This window comes from Megachile rotundata, chromosome 2 (genome assembly GCF_050947335.1).
Source record: "Megachile rotundata isolate GNS110a chromosome 2, iyMegRotu1, whole genome shotgun sequence".
Lineage (NCBI taxonomy): Eukaryota > Metazoa > Arthropoda > Insecta > Hymenoptera > Megachilidae > Megachile > Megachile rotundata.
In genome coordinates this window covers 4,840,407-4,864,102 of record NC_134984.1, presented here as the reverse complement: position 1 = coordinate 4,864,102, position 23,696 = coordinate 4,840,407, and the positions used below count along the sequence as shown (strand labels likewise).

Genomic DNA, 23,696 nt, shown 5'->3' with positions numbered 1-23,696 from the left:
ATGAATTAATTAATATACTTACAGAATATATAATAAAATATAGTAATGTCTATTCGACTAAATACACAATATATACCTACGTGTTGCTGAAGCGTGTGTCACGCGACGCTTCAAACAATAATAACTTCTGCGGTGGGACGAGGGGGGACATGATTCCTGTTGGACTAAAATAAGGAAATCCTGCTGAAAATTTTGCACTATGATAGAGCCTGCAATTCTTTGCACTTTTAAAGATATCCCTTGCTAAAGATGAAAGACTATGAAAATAATCTTTAGTTCATTGAGAATTATTTTGTAAATAAACTACAGCTAATAATTTGTCACGGCATGTGTATTCTCAATATAAACATATGCTGTTTATTAAAGAAAAAAAAATTTTGCAAAAATGTTTAATACTTTTGCCAGGGCATCAATATGAAAAAGAGTAAATTTTTCGGTGAAAAATAGCATTCATAAAAGTCTGATCTTTGAATGGTTGTCATGACTATAATTTTTAACGAATTTCATTACTTTAATCGGTTTTGAATTCGCCATATATTTAGCAAGCGATATATGTTCGTTTCATATCGATCTAGGAAAATCAAATTTTTGACAAATGAACAGCTAATTCGCCGTTCTGGCCCACTGTGCGACGCGGTGAAGTCGGTGTAACCGCGCGCGACCGTCGACCTCTCCCTCTCCCGGGTCGAACCACCCTCGCGATCCGCCGAGTCCTTCGACGTTTCCTATCGCATTCTCCTTCTTTGAGACCACTGTCTCGCAGAATTTGACGACGACCTCCCACTTGATGACCGTATCTTTTTTTTTTGTGCCCACTAAAACTGTCTCCCCCCCCCCCGAGGGAATGAGGTTGGCGGAAATCTGGCAAGCTTCATCATCAGTGGGACATGTTCCACTTGCTTTCGGACCATCGTTTGCATTCGTGAAAAGAGATTACCCCCCTCCCCCTCCCCTCCTCCGCGTGTGCTCCGTATGTGACGAGAGGATGTCCTTACGCGGTGGCTCGTGACCCAGGTGGTCTCGTCAGGTTCCTCGGGGAGGTCTTTTTGCGCAAGCGCTCCTGCTTCCAGCTTCATCCTGTAACGCCACCCAGCGCCGCCTTCCACCGCGTCCGAACATACGGTCCTAAAACCGCGACCTCTCCCCACCATATCGCATCTACTAAATTACTAAGATCCTCGTGACTGCGTGTATGCCCCACTCTTTCAAAAATTTCGTCCGAAACATTCATCTTATAAAATACGTCGCAATCCCCCCCCGGTAATTTTACGCAACTATTTCGTGTCTTTATATTTACTAATAGCGCCCCTAACTTTCTACCCAGTCTCTATTTTCCCGAACGCTCTATTTCTTCTTCTTCTTTCTTGCCGATCCCGCTCGGTTCCCATTGTCGCCCCCTAATGGTTCCTTGATGGCCGAATCTAACATGCCTGAACGACCATGGCCCGAACGACCCCTCCCGGGGACAGATCACTCCCCACCTCGCAGTGCAGGTCATGTCTCTCCCACGCGAACGCGGGACACTCGCCCAGCGTGTGCTGAGCAATGTCCGGACCCTCCCTGCAATGATGACATTGCGGAGACTGTTTCCTGCCCACCCGACACAGGTACTCAGCAAAACAACCATGCGCGGAGGGCACCTGTGAAGTCCGGAATGTGAGCGCTCCGTGCCTACGATCCATCCACTTCTCGAGCAGCGGAAAGATCGCCCCAACCGCTTGCTTACTTACAGTGCCTCTGGTCCGGCAGGTATCCCCCCCCTTTATCTTCGATCGTGCTACGATCGTGCAGACGGCGCCTAAGATCGTAGATCTCCGCCTCGATTTGCACCTGGAAGCGCCAAGGTAAAACATCCGCCAGGACCATCGACGTCTTATAAGAAATCTTGCGGTAGCCCATTGCGACTCTGATGGCTAGCCGCCGTTTGACTTTCTACAGTCGCTGCTGCGAGCCTTTGCTAGCCATTAGATCGGCCGCGCAAACTGGGGCGCCGTACAGGGCCATGCTCCGCACGACCCCCATGTAGAGACGCCTTACCTTCTCTCCCGGACCCCTCAGGTTGGGTAATAGATGCACCAACGCGTCCACTGCACAGCCCAACATGGGGGCCAGAGCCTGGAAGTGACCCTCGAAGCTCCAGGTCGTGATACCGCATCTCGGCCCCGACACGGACCTCCTCTCCGTCGATCCGCACTACGGCTCCTCCCGGAGGCCGACCACCACGGGGGCTATTGCCGCCGTTTTCTGAAGGCCAACCTTCAGTCCGAGTCCCCGGATCGCCGAGATAATCGCCGAAATTCCTACCTCTAAATTACGGCTGGTTCTCCCCCACTCGCGATCCACAGCCAGTATGTGGGTGTCGTCCACGAAGCAAGTCCCGCATACGCCGGCTGGCAATGGAACCGTGAGTACCGCGTTATACCCGACGAGCCACAGGTGCGGCCCCACTGCCGCTCACTGTGGAACCTCGCGCTCGACCTTCCAAATGTGCGTTACCCCTTCTCGGTTTACGCATTCCACGGACTTGCCCCGGACAGTGATGAGATATTGGACGGGTTTTTTCGCGCATGCGCGGCAATTTTAGTCTCACAAGGGACATCACCCAATTGATACACGCCGATTTTGATGAAATTTTTATGTTATAGAACTCGAAAAAATATTTGACACGTATTTTTTTTATCGGCAAACATCCACTCTGAAGTGGTGAAAATAACCCTTAAAGTTGGGGTTGAAAAAACTATTTTCGCAAATATCTCGGGAACCATTAGGCCTAGACGAAAAATTCAAAGTGCAAATTTTTTTGTTTTTATAGGTCAATAATATGGCGTAAGTGGATTTTTGAAAAATTTATTTGTTTAAAAAATATGTTAAAAATTAACATTATTTTGCAAATTTGTTTAATAAAACGTTGTTCCATTTTGATCAAATTTCACATACATAAACTATGGGCCCAAAGAAAAAATACGGATAAATTGGAATTTTTAATTTCGCTTGTGGAAAAAATATTACTATCGTTGAAGCTATGCGTACGTTTCATACTTTCTGTTCGGTGCTCGTCTGATTTCTTATATAATATTCTGGAAATGATATTAGATTATATTTTTTTATACTACCTTATTCAAAAAAAGAATTTGAAGGTCCATATGTGCCTTTATAAAATTTGGGACCCGAGGTAGGCATCCCGGTTGCTCTGCGCTACTGGTGGTGGTCTTGGATGTACGCAAGATCTAAACGTATAACTGTACATGCAAAGGATTGTTCATTGAGAACTGTTCTTCATTTTTGAAAAATATGGTAACTCTGAAAAGAGCTGTTTTTTAAAGCTCTGAAAAGAGCTAATTCTGGGTGATTTTCATTTTGGAGTGGTCTTCTAAACTATTATAAATGTAAAAAATGTAATGCAGTCATATATTTTAAAATTGAAGCAGATATCATTACTTCTAACTCATGTTATGTAAAAGTTATTCTATATAGTTATTACAATAATGAAAATTTTCAAACAAATGTTCGAAACACAAATGACTTTTACACCACGAACATTTTACGACAACTACCTCTGGACAATTTGAGCAATACATGGTTTCAATTTGATTGAAACTGAAATCAACAGGATTATCAAAATGTTCCGGTCTGCTATTGATGTAACCACACTGAAACCATGCGTACTTAAATAGGTCTTTATATCTAGGTGAGGATAATTGATTATGAATTAAAGAATGCATTTTGATGATTGTATCCCGTACATGTAAATTAATTTGCAAGTCTAACGTAAGTACAAGATCTGATATTTTACGCGTGAAATTTTTCCATATTCTGAAACCATATACATCCAAAGGCTGTATCAATCCAGTAGTGTTTTTTGGAATAGTTAAAACTGTTAAAGTTTTGTTTGATGGCGTAGTATTTGTTATCAAATTTTGGTCGTATCCTGTCCATGAGTCCAGTAATAAAATGCTGTTTTCTGGTGAATTTGGAAAATACACTGTTTCTAACCATTGTCTGAAAAGATCTTTGTTTAATTTGCCTGATGTTGATACTCCGATAATAACATTAGGTGCCGTAAATATTCTACTTCTTACTCGTGGTCCTAATTGACCACTTGCTTCTTTTAAAACGATAAACAGAGGAGACAAAAGTTGACCATCAGCTGATATAGTTGGTTGTATTGTATAAGAATGCGTTAAAGCAGATGAGGACTGTATAGCTGATAATGTATGTCTCTCACCTTTCCATGAAAGCGTCCTTCCAGAGTGCATTTCAAGTTGAAATCCACTTTGGTCGGAATTGAAAATATTCATTGCGCCATGACTACGAAAATATTGAGATAGGCAGGAAACAAATTCATTTGCTCGCGTGTTTATTTCGGACAAATTATCAGAATAATTTCTAGTTATGAATTTCGTAGTCTTTCTGGATACAATATTGTTAGCACGCTTAAATTTCCATAACCACATATGTGATGCTTGGAATCCTTCAAAACTCAACTTTTGTTTCTCTTGTAATGCCCAACGTTTTAAATCAATATCGTGTACTATTACATTTCTATTACGCGCTAAAACAAATTTTTCTAATACAACATTACCAATATCACGAAGTTTATCAAGTCGCGACCCACCGCTACTAATTTGCTGTTCCCACCTATATAACTGTGCGCGACTTTTTACTTTTTTAAATCTTGCTTGTACACTTTTGAAAGATAATGGTCTTTTCCTACCACTCTTCCAAAAGTTTACAGCATCCTTCTTATATTCAATACTAATGTGACACCTCCCATGTACGTTTTCATCAGGTGAATTAGATGAAGATTCACTTACTTCTACAGGTGACGATGATACACTTATTTCTGGCTCATGTGGACTGCATGATGGGAATTTATCTTCATCTACGTTATATTCAAACAATAATTCTTGTTCGGTTTCAATTTCAGCATAACCGGCTTGTGCATATCGGTTAATTAAGTCCTTAATCGTATTAGCTACTTAAATCAATTTCTTTGGCGTTTACAGGTGTACGCTGAACTGTACCTTCATAATTATAGGAATCTATTAAAATGCTTATGATATTAGCCGGATTTACTTTCATAGCGATACAGTTAATCGATTAAATGAAAAATAAAAAAAATGTAACTATAAACCGTTTAAAATTAAATGAACTTATAACACTACTAGTTGATTTGGAAATCCTTCTAGCCTTGTGGATGTATATGAATCACTTAACACTTAATTTGGATTAATTAATAGCACTCGAAAGACCACTCCGCAACAAAAATCACAACTCTACACAATCGTTCAGCACACTTCTTGCAATTCTATACTCGGCTAGCAGTTAACTGTTCAATGGTTCGATTTGTTCTGAAGTCTCTTGGAAATAATATTTTACAAATCACCTTAAAAGTAATATGTTGAGGGGGTAAAATGCATGGATTGGCTGATCATTTTTGTAACAATCTTTGGAAAGGGAAACTGTCGATTTACCTGATTGGTCAAAAACGTCAAGAAAAAGTAAAGGAAATAGTAATTGTCTAGACAGCGGTAATTAGCTTTCAGGTATAGAGTGGTATCCTTTAGCGACGGAAATGGACAATCCCATGCGCAATAAAGAATAACCGTAGCAATTGAAAAGGTACCTTGAAAAAATGTGAAAATAAATCGACATATAACGATAAATGTTAATCCCCGACAAACAGTTGCGAACAATAAACTTAAAAATTCTTCGGCGCTAAAAAGTTAAATTACTATGCTTGGTGGTATCGTAAAGTAATAAAAAATGGTGATACAGAGCGGAATCAGATTTCGAAAGTGTCTGTTATAAAACAAAAGTTTCGAAAGGCGAAATAGCTCTAAACGAATAATTACTTTTACCCGAACGAAATCCTAATCATGCTTTTAAAGTCACCGCGCCGTGTACAATCATAAGCGCGCATCGGTCCTTCGAACAATGAATACTATTATACGGAACATACTTACCTGTGTTGTTAACCGTTGTCAATGAACAGATTATAAAAAAGTATAATATAATACAATTGTCTGAATACTACGTACAGAAATCAGACGAGCACCGAACAGAAGGTATGAAACGTACGCATAGCTTCAACGATAGTAATATTTTTTCTACAAGCGAAATTAAAAATTCCAATTTATCCGTATTTTTTCTTTGGGCCTATAGTTTATGTATGTGAAATTTGATCAAAATGGAACAACGTTTTATTAAACAAATTTGCAAAATAATGTTAATTTTTAACATATTTTTTAAACAAATAAATTTTTCAAAAATCCACTTACGCCATATTATTGACCTTTAAAAACAGAAAAATTTTTCGTCGAGTCCTCTATAGAGGACATGCACGTGCCAAAAGTGAGACACGTGTCAGAAGGCAATGCATTCAAGGTCTTTGACCTGCTTCTAAGAGGTCTTAGGTTGCCGATATTGAGAACCTACGTCTGTCATCGGCTAAGGATCGGCGGCGGCCGATATCTAACTGCGCGACGAATTCTAAGAGTCGCGGATGTTATAGTTAACGGTCGATGCCTTTTTCTTTGAGGATCACCGAAGGTGTCGTGTCTCGTGGCCGATGACCCGACGTCATGGTGCTGCGTGACACGTGCATAGAGATTAGGGTATTCCTATAGAATCTGGCCACGGAGTGGGGAGGTAGGGATGCCTTTGGTAAGAGGACTGAGTTTGACCTCTCGGCACTTACCCCAGAATCTTCGTAGCGAAAAGATCGTTTTAATTGACATAGTTTTTAACATAGACGTACAAGCCTCTCTCGAACTGCAGTAGTATAAAAATTCAAACAATTTATTCTAATTTGAGGGGCAGATTCTACTTCTACAGATTCTAAATAATTTTCACATTCCGGACCTATATAAACATTTTCAATATTCTGAATATTATTTACATTATCTATATTCAAGGATTCTATGTTTTTTAACGCGTCAATTTTGATAAAATTTTGCCCTATTTGATGAACTAATTTTTTGCTACTTTCGTATAATTTATCTATTAAAATACTGCCAGACTGAAACAGAGCATTGAAATTATTAAAAAAATGTAGAGAATATTCAAGAAAAAGTATATAGGCTTTAATCGCGGGGTCGTTAAAATAATCCAGAATACTTTCCGCGAAACTAGATTTCTCTTCTATTGCTGCTAAAATGAAATAATTTTTTAAAACATCCCAATTATCTAATAATCTAATAATACATTTATGGAGGCAAAGCCATCTAGTATTTGATAATTTTAAAATTTTTAATCGCTGAACTTCAAAAAAATCCTGGAATTCAACCAAAATTGCACATCTCTTTTCACTGCCCGAAATATAAGTGGCAGCTCCTCTAATTAAATTCTCACAAGCCGAAGGTGATTGGTCACAAGAGTGACTAGCTATACGAGCGGAAGAATGGCAAATACAATTTATGGTAATTAATTCGGGAACTTCTATTTTTAAATGTGACATGGATGAATTATTGCGGCTAAACATAACTGGCGCATTATCACACGCCAGTCCAATAATATTTTGAATGGGAATTTGTTTCTCGTCTGAAGAATTTTTGAAAATTTGGAAAATTTTACTCGCGGAACAATCGGTAGCATTTAATCTTAATAATTTTAATACCTAAGTTATAATGCCATCTAATGGTGATACATATCTCACCAGCACGCACATTAATTTTGTATCGGAAATATCAGTACTTTTATCAATTACAATCGAAAATCTACACGGTTTTAGACAATCAATTATGTTCTCAATTTCGCGTTTGGCAATTACATTTTTGACAATTTTTGCACACTTATGTCGAGCAAGTGAAAGATCCTGTACAACTTCGGGTTCAATACAAATATCTTTTATTAAATGATCGGTACAAAATGCTACATTATGTTCAGCGAAAAATGCAGATAATTTAATTTCAGCTCGTTTCACTTTGTTTGTATGCAGTAAGCTACTCTCGGTAACATTATTATTATTACTATCATTGTTGCTATCATTTATATCGAGTGTTCGGGACACCGGTTGACCGTTATTTCAGATCGTCCACGCATTTGAAACAACTTTCTGTTTTCATCCCTGTTTTGATTACTTGATGACAAATTTAAACGACTGTGTCTCCCGAGCATATTGTTCGTCCTCTACCTCTCTGTTTCCGAATACAACGTACACCGTTCTTTACCGTACTTCGAATACCAGCGAGCTCAGAGAGGTTCTAACCGCCAAACCCAACAGACATAAAAATTGATTATTTAATCCCACTCAGCGGGCAATTATCTTTCAAGTGTTATTAAACAATTTTGTGTATTTCATTATTTTTTTTGTGTTCATCTTTGGTTTTGTTTCTCTTTTTGTCTCTGTGTGAATAAACATTCGGTGAACTTTAAAATTTGTGCAATCCGTGATATTATTCTGCGCGAGTATCCTCCTTCACCAGCGTCCGAAACATCGAGTGAATTTACATTTCTGCGGTGTACATTTATTTTTTCGTGATTGTCTACATCGGAATTGCTACATCTAATAGTTTTATTACAAGCGATACAAAGCGCTCTACTTCTATCTACAGTAGGTCTTAACCATACATTATAGCTGTCATTGTCTAACCATGCATGATTAAATCTACGGATCCTACGCATTTTTACGGCACCTTCACCATTATTTAATAACATTATAATTAAATATGTACAACGTACCTTGTAACGGCTGCTTCTTCACTGCTTTCCCGCCAACAACACTACGCCATCTAGTGGCGCTACTAAATACATACGCTGCGTACGCTCCTGCATTTCTCGCGCATGCGCGCAAAAACCCGTCCAATATCTCGTCACTGGCCCCGGAGATAGTCAGAGATGATATCCCGGAGTTCCGCAGGAACGCAGTGCCTAACCCCTCCTCTATCGCCCAATACGGAAGCGAGTTGAATGCATTGACGATGTCCAATGATACGGCTTTCGCTAGACCTCCCCTTGAGGTCGCAGCCTCCACGATCTCCCGGACTCGATTCACGGCGTCGATCGTACTGCGCACCTTCCTAAACCCGAATTCGCATGGCGCCAAATCTGGGCCCACCTCGGATAGATCTCTCCGCGATAACTCTCTCGAAGAGCTTCCCTATCTCGTCTAGAAGGACGACTGCCCCCCTTATGCAGGAGGACCAGCCTGTCCCGTTTCCAGATTCCCGGGAATTTTCTCTCCTTGAGACACGCCCTGTAAAAAGTCACGCCGCCCTTTGCCCGATGTGTGGGAGCACCAAGAACAACACCTTGCTAGGTACGTCGTAAAGGCCCGCGGCAGTACTCCGAACCTTACCTCGACCGTTACCTCCACACCGTCATTTCGCAGAAGGCGAAGCAACGGTCCAGTTTGCGTCAGTTGTTCTACACGGGGGAACAAGACTTCCACGACGCTAACCAGTAATTGAGGATCCGGTGTCTCTGTTATGGGGGGGGGGCACGGACGAAACTTCTCCATAACAAGCTTGTACGGCCGCCCCCAGCAATCGCATTCCATAGACCCAAGGAACCCGGAGAAGCCGGCTAGCAAGCCGCGAGGGCAGCAACTTCCGCTAAGTCGCGGTCGATTGCACTTAACGCCCACCTCTGCAACGCCGGGCTTCAGAAGAAATGTCGACGCGCACGTAGCGATGATCGCTAAACGTTTCCACACCCTCCTCCACCCGCCAGTTCGCGACACGTCGAGCAGCCGCAGGCGAAGTCCAGGTCAAATCAACGACCGATTCCCCCTGGGGCCCCACGAACGTGCTCAAGGAACACCTATTTTACAACAGGAGCCCTTGCGCCGCAGCCCAATCAAGGACCGCCTCGCCCTTCGAATCCGTCGACGAGTTTCCCCATTCTACCGCGTGCGCGTTAAAATCCCCGAGGATTATTACGCCCCGCGATGGGCATCCAGCTACTATTGTACCCACCCTGTCGAGAAATTGCTCGAACTGCTCTAAGGGCCAATGAGGCGGGGCATAGACACCCACGACCACCATTTCACCCCAGCGAATCATTACAGCACCGCGACCGGCCGCCGATGCAGTGTACATCGGAAAACCCTGGCGATTCCGCGCCACTATCGCGACCAATCTTTCCGGGTCCCCGAACCAACCGTTCCTATCAGCGAGAATCTTGTACGGGTCTACTACAATTCCTAAGGACGCTTGCCACTCGTTAAGGGTGTGGATCAGGAGATCCTGTGTCCTCGCCGAGTGGTTCACGTTTGTTAAAATAAAGGAGCTCGACGGCCCCATTACTTACCTACCTCGTCGGCGGCTGCCTCCACAACGTCCTTTTCTTCTACCATCAGGGTTGCTTGTCCCTCGTCGGGTGCTCCCTCCACGGACGGTCCCTCGCTGGCCGTTGCCTCCTCCGCGGCAACCTTCTTCGTAGCAGGCGTCGGGGCTACCTCTCCCTTGCTGGTCGGGGTGGGTTCCTTCCTCTTCCTGCTGGGGACATCCCTGTCTTCCATTCTCTTCGTGGCGGTCGCTGCCGGCTTCTCCTATTTCTTCTCCACCGGCGTCTTTATCGTCGGGGTCTAAGTGAACTGGGAGCAGTCTTTCGCTCCTAGACTGTGGCTCGGTTGGACGCCCCAGGCTGACGCACAACGGGCATCTGCGCTTATTGTTACAGTCGGCGGCAATATGTCCGGCACCGCCGCACGCATAACACAGTCCCTATCTGTTCGATCCGCTGCACTTATATCGGGTATGCCCTGTATGCAAGCACCGGAAGCAGTGCTGCGGACGCGACTCAAGGAGCAGAACCTTTGTCCGCGCCCAACCCACACGCACCTTCCCGGTCTCAACCACCTTGCGGACGGCGATCACTGGGCAACGTACTCAGGCTGTCCCAAGCCCCGTAATCGATTGACGCACTTTCTCGATGCGTACTTCACTCGCGTCGATCAGCGCAACCGCGCGCGTGATTGTTTCGTTGGTTGCGGAGTCGTCCAGTCGCACCAGCCTGAACTCGGCCATCTTCACCGGTTTCGCGACTCGTACCTGTGAATCCACGAAGACCAGCTTCAGCTTCTCCACGAGGGCCTGGGCCTTCTTCATGGCCTCCTGGCCTGAGATGCCCAGCAGGATCTCTCCCGCCTTGGTCTTGCTGATTTTCAATTTTTTGATGCCCAGATTTTCAGGCTTGACCGCACTAACCGCCTTCGTTAGCGCCTCCTTGTAGATCGTCTTCCCGTTAGGAACGATCGTTAGGGTGACCGCCGCTGTCCGCTGTCTTTTCGGCATTATGACTCTTTGAGCCACCTGATCTTTGGCGCTTCCGGACTTCTTCGCCTCCGCGCTGGCCGCTGACTTCGGGGCCTTCTTTGCGGCGCGCTTCTCTTTCCTACCCACCACTTTGGCCCACGCCTCCCGCGTGGCTGCGGTGGGCTGATGCCTAGGGGAGGGCTCCGCGCTCTTCTGTGCGGCCCTGTCCTCTTCCCGGCTCTTCAAAGCCGTCTTCGGCCCCCCTTCCGGCTTCTTCGCAGTCGGGGCCCTTTCCATGCCGGTCCGGAACTCTTCGGCCAAGGTCTCGAACTTTTGTTCGAGCACCTTGGTCATAACCTTGTCAACCGCCCCACAGTGGTCCAAATCGAGAAATTCAGTGACATTTCATGAAAAAATCAACTTTCTAATATGAATACCTACCTAGTACACATTGATTCCTAAATGTCCACTGATGTCGAAACTGAAAAAATTGAGAAAATATAGTACCACTTTTAAATAATATGAGCATTCAAAGTTGGATATTTTAAAAGTACAACTGTTCGCCCGAAAAATCGGGTTTTTCTGTTGAAGATTTTCTCAGAGCCTATTTTAATATTTTGCCTTCATTTTTTTTTTTCTTAATAAAGAGTATTTTTTCTAAATTAGAAATATGCTCTTCGTTAATAGTTAAAAAAGTCGAATTTCGGAAAATCGAGTCGTTTCTCTCACACCAATGCGATGTGCGAAGAAGACGAGGCGATTTCCGAAATTCGACTTTAACGCTTAAATATTGCGAAAATGAAGTTTTTACGAGTACAGCGGCCATCAGTGTACTTCCCTACAGGCCGCTCTGATCGTTTTAGATAGTAATAAATACTCTGTACAGAATAAAGTCGAATTTTCGAAGGTGCATGAGTGAGACAGACGCTGATCTAGGCAAGCCAGATGCCCGTAAGCCGTGAAATATAGTTCAACGATTATCCGATAGCAGCGCTCGTACTATTTTTCACCTATTTTTGCTGTTTTGGCCAAGTTACCGACAATGTCGATAAAAATATAAATTAGTCGGTAACTACAACATAGCTTTCTAGACTTGGCATACCATTGCGCATATCGTCGCGCATGTCACATAGTTCAATGACAAAGTCTTGTACGGATTGCTAAATATGCAAAAGATAAGATACAAAAATAAAAAAATTGCTGCATGTACGTTTATTCGATTTTAATTTAGTAAACAATTCCTACTATGACCAGTGAAATAACTGTTTTTTAAGAGACAGGGAGAGAGAGAGAGAGAGGGAGGGAGAGAGAGAGAGAGAGAGAGAGAGAGAGAGAGAGAGAGAGAGAGAGAGAGAGAGAGAGAGAGAGGGAGGGAGGGAGGGAGAGATTTTTTAAAATTAAATCAAAGTTTTCATTAAATTTATATTATACATTTATTCCAAAAAATTTTACAAAACAACTTTATAATTATTCGTAAACAACTTTATAATTACTCCGCGCTCGCGCCGTATGGAGTGTTCGCCTCCTTGGGTGCCGCCACGGCCTCCTTGGGAGCCGCCACGGCCACCGCCTGAATTTCCGCGCCTGCCTCGGCGCGACCGGCCGTGGCCTCCTCGTCCGCGCCCAGCATAGCCTCCATAAATTAATTTCTTTAGTAATTTTTTTTAGCTGAAACAGAATAATAAATATTACACATTTTAATTTTCAAAAAAGGATCACCGACATGTATTATCGACAGTAATTATAAGTTTCTGAAATAATTGCGACAGTATATATTATTATGAACGCATTGAATTCTGCCGTTTTTCATCGTTTGCCAGCTGCTTGTCAACTGTTTCTTTCTTCACGAAATCGTTGAGCAATCAACATGGACACACATTTCCAGCCAGATTTCGATATGTTCGTAATAATAATATTCCATGAACATGTAATGTGTTCTAAATAAATGCATCGAAAGAAAGAAATATCAAATGCTTGACTTACCGTGCCTGTTGGCGGCCCGTCGTTTGAGCTATTTTTTGGCTGCTCCTCCGTCGCCTTGTTAGTCTCCTTCATTTCTCTTTGTTCTTCTACAACTTCTTTCATTTCCCTTTGCTCTTCTACAACTTCCATCTGCATATAAAACGATTTATTTATTTTTTTATCGTAATTACTATCATGTAATAATATTAATTTCTTATATTCATAATGTTGTACATACCTTGCTTGATGCGGCTTCGGCCATGGTTTCTCTTGTAATGACGAACAAGCGATGATCGCGACCGATGGCGAGTCCCGATCATCCACACACATACAGGGTGTCTCACAACTCGTGTAACTCAAGGTAAAGAGATGGTAAAGGATGTAATCCTCACGCTATGATTGGTGCATGCTTTTCGCTCATAATTAAAAAACGAAGTTTCAAAGCCTATTTTTGCAAAGGGAAATTTTATTCAGCATTAAATCCTCTACCACTCCTTTACGGGAGTTACACGAATTGTGAGACACCCTGTATACAAGTATCGAGAAATAAACAAATGCCTTCTCACCAAGCATTTTTCGACCGGAAAAAAAATATATCACAGTATAGTTCGCGACATTTTACTGCGATAACGTACAAAAGTACAAATAAGGATAAAGTATGAAACGATCGCGAATTTTTTTTATTTCACTGTAAGTGTACACAACTGTGTGTTTCAAACAGTGCGTGAAAAATTGTGAGTAAAGTTTGTAATATGAACACCATAAATGTGTGCATTGCCGAAGGCGAAGAAACGGTGGAAAATGTGTATAATACGAAAGGAATGAAGAAAACATTGCCCCTTTCAAAAAGAAGATATTCACAAAGAAGGGCGTGGCGCAAAAGAAGAGAATGCTTATTAGCCGCTCAGAAGAAAAAATTGGAAAGTGTTGACGGCATAACTAATAAGAAGAAAAATATTGGTGTAGAATTTATAAATCAGCCGTCAACATCCGATGGGATTTATTGTCCGTCGGAAGAAATTGAGGAAAATACCATATCCGCGGATAATTCAGACCTGTAAGAAAATTTACTAATAGAAAAAATAAGAACGACCGAGTCAGAAAAAATGTCATCTATCTACAATGGCTCGAGCATTGTGAATATGCGCCATATGTTTGAAGAATTGAAAAAAATGAGCAACCATGCCGAGAACAGGGAAGATTGTGGAATAAAATATCTGGAAATAACCGGCATAAAACGGTCGGGCCTGAGGACAACCCTCAGCGTAGTGTGCACTATGTGCCATTATAAAGGTGAAATCCACAGTCAACCTGATGAAGTTCAAGAAATGAATATTAATCAAAGTGCCGTGGCTGGTACGATATTTACTGGTGGCAGCTACGCCCAATTGGAAGAATTTCTTGCTGCAATGAACATACAATGTATGTCGAAGAGGCAATATGTAAAGCATCACGATGAAATCGTGAATTCGTTGATTGCTGCAGCAGAAAAAGAAATGATAGCAGCGGCTGAAGAAGAAAATCAATTAGCTATTGAAAGAGGAGATATTCTTCCAGGTTCTGGAATCCCGCACATTCTCGTCATCGCCGACGGAAGCTGGATGAAACGATCATATCGCACCGGAACATATAACTCTGCGTCGGGAGTTGGCGCAATAATTGGATATCGCACCAGAAAAATTTTATTCATCGGAGTGCGGAACAAAACATGTAAAATTTGTGATTGTGCTATAAGAAGAAAGGAACAACCCCGAAAACATGTCTCTTTCAAAAACTGGACAAGGAATCAAGCGTCCACCGCTATGGAAGGCGATGCCATAGTGGAAGGTTTCAAAACCAGCGTGCAGAAGCGGGGATTGATTTATTCCACACTAATCGCTGATGGAGATAGCAGCGTATATAAAAAAATTATTGATGCCGATCCGTACAAAACAGAAATTCGTGTGAAGAAAATTGAATGCACAAATCATTTATTACGGAATTTCTGCCGAAAATTGAGAGAAATTGCAAAAAAAAACGACAGCAGGAAGTATGGGGAAAGCTGTTGAAAATAACATTCGGCGGATACGAACGGCGATAGTAAAAGCCGCGCAATATAGAGATAAAGAAAATGTATCGACCGCCGAATAAATTAAAAATTTATACGGCGATATATATAACATGCCAAGCCATGTCTTCGGTGAACATGCGGAGTGCAGTCAAATAAAATACTTCTGCGACGGGGAAAACAAAGAGAACGAAAAAAATATCGTCCCACAATTAAAGAATATGGGAATATATCAACAAATTAAGGATATACTGAAACCATTAGTAGCTCATGCAGAAAGCTTATTATACAGCTGCAACAATAATAGCGTGGAAAGCTTTAACGGGATCGTCGCCAAATATATTGGTGGAAAAAGACTGAATCTCGGAGAAAGAGGTTCGTACACGGCAAGATGTGCTGCCGCTGTATTACAATACAACACCAAAGAAGCACTATCCCGCTTGAGTATAAGGATGAACAAGAAACCGGCCACAGCTGTATGCAATATGGAAAAGAAAAGAAAACGTGCCAACAACATAGTCAATGAAAAACGTCAAAAAAATATTGGAGCGCGAGCACAAAAAATATTGGAGCGCGAGCACAAAAAAAATTACGCTCCCAAAAAGATTTTAATTATGGACCAAACGCTGCACAAGCGGATATGAATCCAGATATTTATAAATTGGAAAAGGAAAAACATTTGAAAATGCTCCAGAAGTGGCAAGAAAGAAAAGACGCTATTGAAAAGGAAACAATTGGGCAAAGCAAAAATCAACGCTGGTACAGTTATAAATCAAAACTTTTAACAGCGTCCAATTTTGGAAGCGTATGCCGTCGCAAAAGTGATACATTATGTGCGAACTTGGTCCGAAGAATATTGTATCCGAAAATAATTAGTGTACCTGCAGTTAAATACGGGCAAGAATGTGAAGATATTGCCCGTTAAGAACTGGAAAAATGTATAGGTACAGAAATCAGAGAATGCGGAATTTTTCTCGTATTCGCATCCATTCTTGGGAGCATCACCGGATGGTGTTATTGATGAAGAGGGCATCGTTGAAATCAAATACCCAAAAATCGCTAAGAACTTGTTGCCGGAAGAGGCGATCAAGTCGATTCCGTCTATCCGACGCATATTTACAGAAGAAACAGGTTCTAAACTAAGCAAAACACATACATACTTCTACCAAGTGCAAGGCCAACTGCACATAACAGGTAGAAAATATTGTATATTTTGTATTTGGATCCCGAAAGGGATAAAATACACTGTCGTCCAAAGAGACGACGCATTTTGGCAATTCGAAATGGAGCCAAAATTAATTCAATTTTACATGCAATGCATGTTACCGGAGTACATAGACAGCTGGTATAACAGGGGTATGCCAATTAGGGAACCCTCATTCATAATAGAGGAAAGAGAGCGCTTAAAAAATCTAATACAGAGGTTGTAACAGTCCGGCGTCGCACTGTACTGTAAAGTGCAGTACCATCGACCTCTACCGATGGTTGACAATTGCATTCTGCAATTGTACTCATAGATCATGGTATCTATCGAGTTTCTGGACGCTGGTAAACCGCAAATAACTAAAAGCACTTTAAACCCTTTCCCTTCCTATAAAGCAGAACTCGTAATTAGTTGCACATTTCGGAGCGATTCCTGAGTAACCGCCCACCGTACCCACACTCTCGCTGTAGACTGCCGTGTGACGTCGTTCTCCAGGGGCATCGTACGATAGATTTGTCAGAATCCATCCGTGAGTAAAAATTTTGCTTGCACTGTTAATAATTTTTATTGTTACAGATTATTAAAGTAATTAATACTATATTTACGTCTATAAATATCTTACATATATACATAAAATAACAATAATATATGTTAGATATTGTTTTTATATATCACGGACTTCGTTCATTCTTTCAGCATCCTCGCCTTCCCCACTCTGCGGCCACATTCATAATGAACATCGTTCTCATTCATAAATCGTTCAAGGACAAAATACCAACGGTTAATTGACTTCAACGATTCCCCAAAAATGCATTCAAGCTAACATACATATTATAGTAATTATTATTGTGCAAGGGCAGTGGCGTTCTGGGTGGGGGCCCAGGACGCCCTGCACGCTGCCCCAGGGGGGACGGTGGTGCCTCGGTGGTTCGGGCATTGCCGTAAGAATTAGTTTTGGTTTTATTTTAAGAGTTCCTGGGGTCTCACTCATGCGCTGGAGAAGGACCATCGTGGGGGTTTTAGTGGGTAAAAGTCCCACATAACCCCGTGCCCTCCCCCAAGGGTGCGGGGTATCTTTGGATTTCCCCCACGTAAAAAAAAAAATTATTATTGTAGTAGTTAAACGATAACCGTTTTACCTCGTTGTTACATAAAAATAATATTTAACATAATCATATCATTTTATCTGTTGTAGATACTTTGTAAATGAAAAAACCGAATCAAGCGGAGAAGAAGTAGCAGCTGATTTAGCAAATATGGAACAAGATCAGTGACAAAGCAAGAGGGAGTTTCCTCCACTCCTATTTGAATAAAAGACATCAGATAACGAGCAGATTGACGTGTCAATAACAGCAATCAAAAAACGGAATGCACAAAGCGTGAAAAAATATAGTATTGTAAAAAATGTCACTGTCCTACATGTGTTTCAATGAACGATAAATAAATATAATTTCTATACAGATTTTATTGAATATTGTGAAGTCAGAATGAATTGAGGAGTCGAGCGTAAGAGATTGTTTTTCTAAAACGACACATATTTTAGAACGACGCCTAATATATTTTTCATTCCTTCAATAAAGATTTTCTTTGAATTGTATTTTTCTTTGAAAGAAAATTTGTATATCGGTTGCCGGGAATCGAACCCGGAACTACAAATTCCTAGTCACCGGTTCTACGCACTTACCCACACAATTTCCTGAAATTTCAGTTTCTAATAGTCGTAATACCGGAATCACATTGCACCGAATTTTGATAACAGAAAATAATATAACACATTATACAACACAATACAATAATAATAATAATAACAACAACAACAACTATGATACAGTTTTTTTTACCTATTAATAACCTAGTATCTCTACATTATCTGGTTCAAATTGTGTGATGATATCACGTACGGTTTAAAAGTTACACTAAAATGTCACTGAATTTCTCGATTTGGACCACTGTGCGCCCCTATGATGTCCTGAATCCCCATTCCCTGCGTTGGGAATTCTCGGACCGAAGTTTCGGTCGCCACGGGTTGGAAGAGGCTTTCGGGGCACATCGCCGTTGCTCCTTCATCTTCCTCGCACAGTCCCTCGCCTTCTGCGAGGGTGGCCGGCGTCCAGGCTCTTGTCAGGGCCACCTTTGGAATCCTGGCTTCCTCCCTGTCCGTCGATGAGGAGATTCTCCTGGGTCTCTTCCTCCTCATTGCTGGGCCGACCGGCGTCTCCCCAGATTTGCTGGGGGGGGGGGGGGGGGGGGGGGGGTGTCCCACTTGGACGCCGACCGATTGGACGCGTCCCGATTGGACGGTTCCGATTCGACGCGTTCCAATTCGAAGCGGTGCCGATTGGACGCGTCCCAATTCGAAGCTGTTAAATTTGGTTAGGTTATGTTCTATAAGCTCTGCTCAGAATTGGAACGCGTCCAATCGGCACCGCTTCGAATTGGAATGCGTCGAATCGGGACCGTCCAATCGGTCGGCGTACAAGTGGGCATCACTCGCCGGTGAGGGGGCATAGTGGGGTGGGGCTCTGTCCCAACCCGGTCCGCGCCTGCTCTAGCCACCGCTGCAGTGCTGAGGTCCTTTCCTTCTCAGGATGGAGGGCGTCGCGCAATTCGCGCGTCTCTTTATTCACGTATGAGGGGTGGGGGGTTCAGTTGCCTCTTCCCCATCTCCGTGGCGTAGGTCTCTACTACAATGGATATCTCCCTGAGCTTCCGGACGTATGTACCTTTCAGGTTGGTTGACTTCCCGGCAACCATCCTGATCTCCTCCGCTCTGTTGACCATCCGGGAGGTCAAGTCACATCCGGGGAGGTGTTACGCCTCCCTGGCGACATCTGTGACGTCTGGAAGGGGCAAGCTCCCTTTGCTGGGTCTGGCTGTCAGGCATTGCGCCAGACAGACCCTCCTCTTCGAGCGTCAGCTGCAACATTGCAGCTGTCTTGCGCTTGGCCACCGCAGCCTCTTCGACCTGGAGAGTGATGGCCCTCTGCTTCTCGCGACTAGGTCTCGCGAGCGCGTTCGCGATCCATTTCACGTCCGCCTCCCCTAAGTTCGCAGTGGTCTTCCTACCATTTTGCGATTCCACGAGTTTGCCCCTGTTCCTGACCGGGGTCTTAACCGCCGGGAGTCCCTTGTTGGACATCGTCGACGCGAACGTGTCTGATCCCTCGTCGCGGTATTCTCTTCGGGTCCTCCTCCTCGGCAGGACCTCCTTCCATCCCACGGTGCTGCCGTCCACGTTTGGCGACCCGCGTCCCGACTCCTGGTCCGAGATGCAGAGCAGCGACGAGTCGCTGCTCCCGATCCCATATGCCGGGTTCATGGTGGCGGCGGCGCACGGCCTCATCGACGAAGCCGTCGCACAGTGGCGAAACACGGCGAAAACGTGGACAAAACTAATGTCTTCGATTCTGAGATAAATTATTCAAATGATTTTCGATAAGATGATTATATTAGTGTTACAAATTGATTTTTTGTGTTAAAAATCGAATTTGGATTTGTTAGTTAACTAATACAGTTAGTTAACTAGTACGTATGAACTTTTATGTTGGAAGCTATTTATCGAAATTAGTTAAATTTTTTCAATTTAATCTTGAATGTTTGAACTATCAGAATAATATTTTGTTCATTAACAAATTAATTTTTTAATATTAGAAATTGTAAATAAATTTTTATTTTTTAAATTGTTGAATAAATTTTAAATATCTAATATGTAATATATATATGGATGAGCATATTGAAATCTTACCTACAAAACAAGATCTTTTACAAAGATCAGCGACGATATATTTGAAAAACGTCCGGAACCGTTATTGTTACGTATGATAATAAGGCCCGTGTGTGAACAAAAATGTAAATAACTCAGAAGACCGCAAATTACCGCAAGATATCATTACAGATCCTTTTTCGGGATGCTTCCAGTTTTCATTTAAATCTACTTGGTAGGTGAACCGAGATGATGATCACAACTTTCACCTTCCATAAACATTGAATATATCTATGGTTTATATCTTTTTCCATTTCAGTGTTAAAAATGAACATTTTTTTGTGCAATTTACATAATTATAATACTAAAGTATCATATAAAAAGCTAATAATACTGGATGAACATAATATTTAAAAAATAATGAGCAACATTATTGTTTCCGACGCTGGCTGAATTGGAGCTGGACTTGGTTGAATTGGCCGCAAATAATGACACACGATTTTAACGTTCACAAAAACTAAAGTTTATTATACACGCAACAAGACGAAAAAAAAACTGACGATGAATTCGGACAATAACTTTGATAAAGGCGATAATGGCAATAATACAACACGGTTAGCTGAGCAGTATTTATATTGTGTTAGATGCTTCGGCAAGGGGGGGGGGGGGGGGGGGCACGGACGGTCGAAACAAAAGAAATTTCGGTTAACCGGATTAGCGGTTACAGTTCTATTTCGAAAGAATAAACGGATGTCTCTTGCATTTCTAAACATACCGCCGGCCTCGAATGTTTACATTCGAAATGTCAAACGCACGCGACGCTATTTACAAGTTATTATGATACAGAACAGAATGCATAATCGCAGAGACGAATACAATAAACACGACGCTAAACGCAGATATACACGTACGGAAAAGAAAACAATTATAAAGCATTTTGGGCCCAGCTACGAGGCGTGAGAGTTTTCGCTTAAATTTCCGCCCGCCATGCTATCCGCGGATACGGTTTCTTCATTAATATCGACGGGTCAAAAACATACTTTTGCGATCGGTCGAACGTAGGAAGCTTTGGCGCTCTTCGCGGTGACCATGCGAGTAAGTCTGTCATCTCCGGGATGGCAGGACACGATGCGTTCGAGGTACCATTGACTAGGAGGCGCTGAAGGGTTGCGTAACAACACAAGACGGCCTACTTTCGCGAGACGTTGCACGGTACGCCATTTGGGTCGTTGTTGCATGGTACATAAATAATCCTTTGACCAGGCTCGTCAGAAACCCTCGGTGATTCGCTGCACTGATTGCCAACGAGAGAGACGTTGCTTGTTAAGATCGAGTACGGCAGGTTCGGGAAGCGCAATCAACGGGGCGCCTATCAAAAAATGATCCGGAGTCAACGGACAGTAATCCTCGAGGTTTTCTGACACTGCGGCAATGGGGCGAGAATTTAAACACGCTTCGATTCTACATAATAAGGTGGTCACCTCTTCCGCTGTGAGCGTGTGATTGTCGATGCAACGATTTAGATGATGAGGAATATAGGCTTTGTGGTAATCCGCGACGCGAAATAAATCGTTGCAACGTGGCAATAAAAGCAGCGAACCAATAATCGTGAACTAATTCTAAATGTATTGCTTTAGTTGCCATGCAAATGAATAAGGCTATGTATGCTTTGTGGAATTTGTGCCCACGTCCCGATACATTGCGCACGAGTATGGGTCCGGCGTAGTCAACACCGGTATGAAGGAATGCTCTAATTGCACGATATATGCGCACGGCCAATAAGGTTCCCATCAGCTTCGTCGGTACGAATGCGTTTTCTCGCGTGCATGGTACGCAACGATGCAATACGGTGCAAATAATAGACCGAGCGCGTAAGATCCAAAATTTGTCGCGGAGTGCAGCTAACGTGAGCGATGGTCCAGCATGCAGATTACGCAAATGATGGTGCGTTATTAATGCATCGACGACGGGATGGGATTGCAGGACTATGGGGTGTTTTGTTTTATCCGGAAGGTTAGATTTATGAAGACGCCCTCCAACGCGTATTAAACCGTCGGCGCCAAGGAAAGAGTTAAGAGGTGCTAAGGGGCTGGAACTTGGAATTTTTTGCTTCGTTGTGAGTAACTCTACTTCCTGGGGAAATAACTAGCGTTGAATGAGATGCAGTATAATAATTTTGGCGTGCTGAATTTCGTGCAAATGCAAGACGTTTGGCTGGTCGAACGTGTCGGTGCATGCATTCGCAGAAACCATGTGTTTTGTCCGCAGGCGTAACTTTGTTGAAAATCGGAGTAAATAGGCGGTGACTCGTAGTAACCTTGGCCAAGAGGAAAACCAGGTAATCCATGACGGGCTAGGTTTTACGGTGGTAACCGCGCAAGTTATGGCGTTCTTACGGTCTTCGGGCAAAAGATCTGAAGATAAAGTAAGAGACTGAGTTGGCCAGGGCAATTTAACGGATTGAAGCCACGTTGGTCCTTTCCACCAAAGGGAATGATTCTGCAACTCATGAGAGGAGAGACCACGTGAGTCCAAGAGACCCACTGCTGGCGTTGCGGCCAACGGGGACACAACCGACTTCAATGTCAGAACCGTTCCATCCGCTTCTGTGCCCGTTGCGGAAAGGAGGGCACATTAAGCCGCGACTGTCCGTGCGACAAGCCGGGAAACGCCAAAAGGGCCGGGGGAGCCCGGCTCCAATGATAAAGCAGCAGGAGCAATCCGCTGCCACCATGATCCATCGCAGTCAACCGACGCGATTGGAAGAAACCGTCCGACCAGAACCAACCAGTCAGTAAAAACCTGACCGACCAGAACCGGACACCAGGAACCAACGAAAACGACCAGAACCGACCAATAACCGAAAAACCGTCCGATCAGAGCCAGACACCGGAAACCTGCAATCACGACCAGCACCGACCAGTAACCGGGAAACCGACCGACCAGAACCAGCCAAACCGACTGACCAGAAAGATCGACTGATACTGGACGTACGGATAGGGGAAAGAACCGTGCCCGCGCTCCTGGACACTGGAGCAGTCTCCTCGTACATCGACCAGCACACCGCGTAGATCTGCCGTGGGACCGGGTGGAGGAGACACCGCCACAACTTGGTAACCGCCTTGGCCAACGGAGAACACATACCAACTAAGAACAGCTACCAAGGAGAGGTCATCATCCGCGGGGCACGGCAAAACCACCTACTCTACGAAATGTCAAACCTGGCCTACAGCATGGTGCTGGGAATGGACATCCTCCACAAATTGCAACTCCAAGTCTGGCTGCGTGGCCAGCCTATCACAGATTGCGGAAGGAAGCACAGACCACCTACAGCGCAAGAAACCCACACCATTGCAGTGACCAGCGGACTAATCGAGGCCTCAGCTCAACAACTGAAGCGTCTAGACCAGATCATCACCCGGAAGAGGCGGAGGTTCGAAGAAGTCAAGGGACCTACACCTTTGATCAAGCACGAAATCCGGCTAGAAGACCCGACACCGATCAAGCAACGTTATCGGCCCCGTAACCCCACCATGCAGCGCCTGATCGACGCAGAAGTACAGAAGATGCTAGACGAAGGGG

The 23,696-nt window shown here is 43.4% G+C and overlaps 1 protein-coding gene across 1 annotated transcript; it reads right to left on the bottom strand.

Moving 5' to 3' along the window:
• Positions 1-12,259: 12,259 nt before the first annotated feature.
• LOC143266626 (uncharacterized) lies at positions 12,260-14,101 on the bottom strand. The gene is made up of 4 exons (XM_076542070.1): positions 13,399-14,101; positions 13,182-13,310; positions 12,705-12,866; positions 12,260-12,358 (listed from the first exon to the last, which is right to left on the bottom strand). Exons 1-4 carry the CDS (start codon positions 13,420-13,422, stop codon positions 12,260-12,262), a joined length of 414 nt encoding a protein of 137 aa, XP_076398185.1. The 5' UTR covers positions 13,423-14,101.
• Positions 14,102-23,696: the final 9,595 nt, after the last annotated feature.

Coding starts and splice junctions, on each gene's coding strand:
- LOC143266626 (XM_076542070.1), bottom strand. CDS start 13,422: ATGGCCGAAGCCGCATCAAGCAAG. Junction 13,311..13,398: donor CCGAAGCCGCATCAAGCAAG/GTATGTACAACA, acceptor TTTTATATGCAG/ATGGAAGTTGTAGAAGAGCA. Junction 12,359..12,704: donor GGAGGCGAACACTCCATACG/GCGCGAGCGCGG, acceptor TTGCATATTTAG/CAATCCGTACAAGACTTTGT.